Consider the following 5572-nt stretch of genomic DNA (forward strand, 5'->3'; position numbering starts at 1 on the left):
AATATAAAAAATTTTCTTCAAAATTACATGTTAGTCTTGTAAATGTAACAACCACCCAATTTCACTCTTTTGAGGCCGTGATTAATAGTTTCACCAAAATTTAGCTTCTAGCTCATATTTAGACCACAGGTTTGGTTTCTGATTGTAAGACTTGGAGTGGGTGTAAAAATTGACTTAGTTATTAGAGCTTCTACATGTTTTAAGCCCTAAATATTTTATATTTTTATGAATTTATCAAAAAAAGAAATTAGATGTGATACACTGATTGATTGTTTAATAATGGCAGTTATGTATTAATGGCGAAGCTTTCCAGTAAACCTTCACAGACATTACAGTAAACTGTCAAGAGGGAATGAATGCATCACTCTCGCATTTTTCAAACTGAACTTCATTAAAAATACCTTCTTTGTTTGAAACTTGTTTAACTAGAATGAGGAACAGAAACATTTCACCCCTCCCTTATTCAACCTCTGAATTGTTCTATTTTTCAAGGCACTGAGAGGATTTACTGACACTATGTCACAGTTCAGTGTGCAATCACAGTTATTGAAGTATCTCCATGAGACTATTTTTCCATTAATCGCCTTTTTTAAATAAATAGTTTTGATGTTATATGCAGCTTTTGATTTTCAGCCCTATTACCACTTACACAAGAAACAAAACGGTCCACATTTCATATATCAGTACTCGTCATCACAGTTTAATGTGATGACCAGTTCTGATACATAAATTGTCAACAGTTATACAGTGACATGTTGTGGGTTTGCATGGATTTACCGCAAAACATATCTTCTGGGTGTACTGCAGCCTGCAGCATGAGGTGTTGCTCATTGTTTTGTGTAGTTACAGTGTCAGTTAACAAGTTCGACCGGTGACAAACGAAAGCAAAGAAAAAGTGCAGCAAGAGAGCAGGTGGAAAAACACACGGCAAGGACATCGTGAGGTTCCGGTGACGACTGTGATTTCTTTTTAACAACATGGACGGTCAGTCAAGCTTACTTTATATCAAATACAATTAAAGGGAACACATATGTGTTTAAAGGAAATGTTTTGTTTTGACAAACACAATTATTAGCTTCTGATTAACTGGAAAAAACTGAATGAATCAATTCATTGCTCCAAATATTAGAGAGGGGCAGCCTTGCCATCAGGATCACCAGGATATTTCTGAAGTGGTCTAACGATCGTTTTGGCCTGCTGTGAACAGTCGGTGTGATGTGATATAGAAACCACATATGTGTACTTTCTCATTCTCTGTTCAGCCTCCATGATGCACAAGGGTGCATGACAAATACCCAGTAACTTATGGCATTTATGGTAACACACATTATGCTTATAATTGTGCAGTTATGGTTACAGGTTCTCTCCTCATTTCTACACTTTATTTTAATTATATATAATCTGATGGTAATAAAATTGTTGTGAATTCTTTTGGTCACACTTAAGCCTGAATCTGACATTGTGGCAGCCCTAAACAGCAGGTATAATTCATCTTCAGAATCAGCAAACTGGTGATTTGGAGTAGCTAATCTGACAAAGCTGTGATAGGAAATTTACCAAACCGTCAAGTTTGTTTAATGGACTGAGACATGACCTGGAACCCCTGACCTTAAAGTACTCAAAATAGAAGAGGCAACAAAATTTCTTCCATCTCTTCAGTTTTTGATTTTTGGGTCTTTTCAGCATAGTGTGGCTTCTGTAACAGCAGTTTCACAGCCCGTAAAGACACACACACACGTAGAAAAATATTTAGTATACACATCCAGAAATGCATATACTATTATATATTGTACATATATTTATTAGTTTCAGATGTAGCCATTCTTGTATTTTGCTTGTTTACATTATTGTATTTTGCACAACTCTGTTGCTTGTGAAGCTCGCACACAAGAATTTCACTCACATGTACTGTACCAATGTACCTGCACATGTGATGTGACAATAAAAGTGATTTGATTTGATTTGATTTGATAAAGTGGAGTTTGAAGCTAATGTGGCTGAAGAACGGGGAAAACAAAGGGTGACTTGTGACCCTGATCTGTGTGTTTACATTAAAAAGCTTTAGAAAAATAAATGTCTTGTTATTACACTCAGATTAAATTGTTATCATTTCAGGAACACAGCAAACACAGTTTTCACCGTAACTTATTATTGCTTGTTACTATGGCAATAACTCATTGCTGTTTTTAGTGATGGACCTACACAAATTCAGCTGCATGCACTTTGACCATATGTGACACAGACACAGACACTCTGCAAATCAACTGTTAACACCATCAATCGCAAAATACAGACATAATGTTTTGTCAGTCAGGCATTTCCAGTTCAATCCTCGAACTGATGCACTTGTCTGTACTTGAATGTTACTGGATGTTATGTCATACATCTGAGGTTCTCAGTTGTTGAAGCCTGTTGCTATTGTAACAATTTTGTAACACTGTGTACTACATTTAACTTACACACGCATTAGTTTGTTCTTATTGCACCCTCCTGCTTCAGTATGTCTTACAGTTGCAGTTGCCTCAACTCCTCACCAGTAATATTCAGTATTGATCTTGGTCTCTAATTTCAAATCCCATCTTGAAACACATCTCTTTAAACTAACAAACTCTGATCATTATCTGTCTGTCACACAAATTTCCCATTGTCTTATTTTACATGATGCAAAGTGATTTGAAAAGTGCCTGAAATAAAATGCATTACTATTACTATTGGTTTTTATTATTATTATTATTAGTGGCAGCAGTAGAAGCATTAGTAGTAATTTGATTTACACATACAAAATTAATACATTTCCCATCATCTCATCACTTATTTCAGATCAGTAAGCCAGGTATAAGGGGTGGATATCATGAGCACACATCCTCTAAATATCCATTTAAACATTTTGACTGCAGATGTAATAGCAGGATATTTCAGAGAAAATACATTTACTTAAGCAAAAACATAAAATAAAATATAACCAGCAAATTCAGCAGCAGCAAACCAATAAGACATTTTGAAATTGACTTCTACATCTCTTCATTTACACAAGTGTTTCTTGTCTTCCAGCACTGACTTCAAAGAGAATTGTTCTACTTGGAAAAACTGGGGCTGGGAAAAGCAGCCTGGCCAACACCATACTGGGAGAGAATGTCTTCAACGTATGCCATTCACCCGTTTCTGAAATTAGTCTGCCCCGTTTAGTAATTAGGTCTGTAAATGGAAATAACATCAGTTTTATTGACACTTGCAGTATTTTTGACACAGGCATGTCTGAGCAATTACTCAGGGATGAGATAGTGAGGTGCATGACAGAGTGCGCTCCCGGACCTCATGCTTTTCTCATCGTCCTCAAAGTGGAGAAATTTACACAGCAGGAGCAAGATGTAATCAAAAAAATATGTCAAGATTTCTCTGAAGATGCTATGAAATACGCTGCCGTTGTCTTCACTCATGGCGACCAGCTCGCAGAGGGAACGAGAATCGAGGAATTCATCAGTCATAACAAAGAGCTCAGCAATCTGGTGGAGAAGTGTGGAGGCAGATGCCATGTTGTTGATAATAAATACTGGAAAGACAAGAAAGAAGATGACTACAGGAGCAATCGGTTCCAAGTAGCAGAGATACTCAGGACAATAGACAAAATAAGTGAGGCAAACAATGGAAGCTGCTACACCAATAAGATGCTACAAAAGATAGAAAGTGAACTACAGAAAGAGGAAGAGCTTATTAAAAAGTCATCAGCAAACATGTCGGTTGAACAGATTGCAATTGAAGCTAAAAAGGGTGTGATGAACAAGCTGCTGATTATATTTGCAGGTACAGCAACAGGCGTATTGGTTGGAGCCTTTCTTGGTGTGGCAAAGATGGTCACATCAACTTTTTTGAATCTGCAGGAGCAGACAGATGCAACAGTATCACTAGCTGCTATACAGAAAGGCTTAGAGGGAGGTCGGTTAGGATATGCTGCAGCTGAACAATCAGAAAGTGCATCAGAAGCCTTTCAGAAAGCTGCTAAAGCTGTCCTGGAACACACTGTTAAATAATTGTTAGGATCATGACAACGACAGAGAGTGGACAGCAAAGAAAGCAGAGAAAGGAGTGTTGTTTTCTTATGACTTGTATGATTACTTTATAAGTAGAGATAGTGGCAGTAGAGGAACTATTTAGGTATTTAGTCAAGGAAAAGTAGCATTTGCTAAACACTTACACTACTTTGTTCCAGTTAAATATTAGCAAATACAGGTACTTTTCAAGAATAATTTTCTTTATACAATTGGTTATAGATGCTGATGCATTTTTTTACAATCTATCAAAGTACATCAATAAACACAGATGTAAAACAATATATTTGTAAAACATTATATTTGTTGGTATTCACTTCTTAATCATTTCTGTCAGCTGTAAGCAGAATAATAAATTACTATGAATTTGAAAAAAATATTTTAAGCAACTTATAAATAAACACACATTTTAAGACCTTCAGGAGTGAACTTGTGTAAATGCTTTGATTTAAACTTGATTATGTCTTATTACAATTCAATGAAACAGGTACATATTAAACGGAAATGTATATATCTGAATTTTTTTCTTTTCTTTTCTTCCAGCAATAAAAAAAAAACTATTGATGAATCTCTGTAGTTTCTTAGGGTGAACAATATCGACCTGGGAGCTGGTTATAATATACCGTGATTTGGTATTTATAGTATTTGCTATGCTTTAGCCTTCAAAATGTATTACATTGTCCCTCCTAAAGATTGGTATGTTTTTTAAATAACTCCTTTTACAAGCTTTTAAGATGTCTCCACTGTTTGTTTATGAAAGACAGACGGTCCAACTTTCCATTATTATTATGAGAAACCCCAGTATACTAGAAAGACATGCATATGACAAGGACACAATTAATACCAGTTTTTCATTATAAAGCCTGTAAACACAAATTTCCTTCTTTCTTTCATTTCTTTCAAATCACAGTCACAGTATCATCTATTAAAAGACGCAGACACCAGCCCCTTAATCCTTTCTTCTATCCCAAACCTGTGTGCCCAGTATGTAAACACAACCACATTCAGCATGTCAGCACATAAGCCACGGACAAAAAGACAAGTCTTTGACAAAGTAAGTCAGATAAATCAAGTCAAGTCACTTTTATTTAAATAGTAAATATAGTTCTGGGAGGAGTTGTTTTAACAATGTAACCATGTCACTTAATCTTCTCTTTTTTTCTGAGTACAAGTAGATACACGCACCAGAAATAAGCAGGGTGTGTGGGCTTTGTCTCTGAAATATGGTGAGAAGCAGAGATGTTATTTCTCCATGCTGAAAATAAAACAGTTAACGTGGTGCAAGCATCTAAGAAGGAGACACCCGCTAGGTGGGCTGTTTCGTCCTGGACCCACAGCATACTGATAAGAATATATCTTTCAGCTGGCTCTGTTTCATGGAAGAGCTAGAGGAGGTGGCTGGGGAGAAGCTTGGACTGCTGCCCCCACCACCCAAACCTAGATAAGATGCAGAGTATGTATGTATGGACAGACTGACTGTTTATATTTATACTACAGGGGCAGATCTTGTGTCTAAGTCAGTGACC

The 5572-nt window shown here is 36.3% G+C and overlaps 1 protein-coding gene across 1 annotated transcript; it reads left to right on the forward strand.

Moving 5' to 3' along the window:
* The first annotated feature begins 921 nt into the window (after positions 1 to 921).
* LOC106632745 (GTPase IMAP family member 9) lies at positions 922 to 4883 on the forward strand. Its single transcript, XM_042217269.1, has 2 exons — positions 922 to 984; positions 3052 to 4883. Exons 1-2 carry the CDS (start codon positions 978 to 980, stop codon positions 4026 to 4028), a joined length of 984 nt encoding a protein of 327 aa, XP_042073203.1. The 5' UTR covers positions 922 to 977; the 3' UTR covers positions 4029 to 4883.
* The last annotated feature ends 689 nt before the right edge of the window (positions 4884 to 5572 follow it).

This window comes from Haplochromis burtoni, unplaced genomic scaffold (genome assembly GCF_018398535.1).
Source record: "Haplochromis burtoni strain Fernald_Lab_line unplaced genomic scaffold, NCSU_Asbu1 Contig_1750, whole genome shotgun sequence".
Classification (NCBI taxonomy): Eukaryota; Metazoa; Chordata; class Actinopteri; order Cichliformes; family Cichlidae; genus Haplochromis; species Haplochromis burtoni.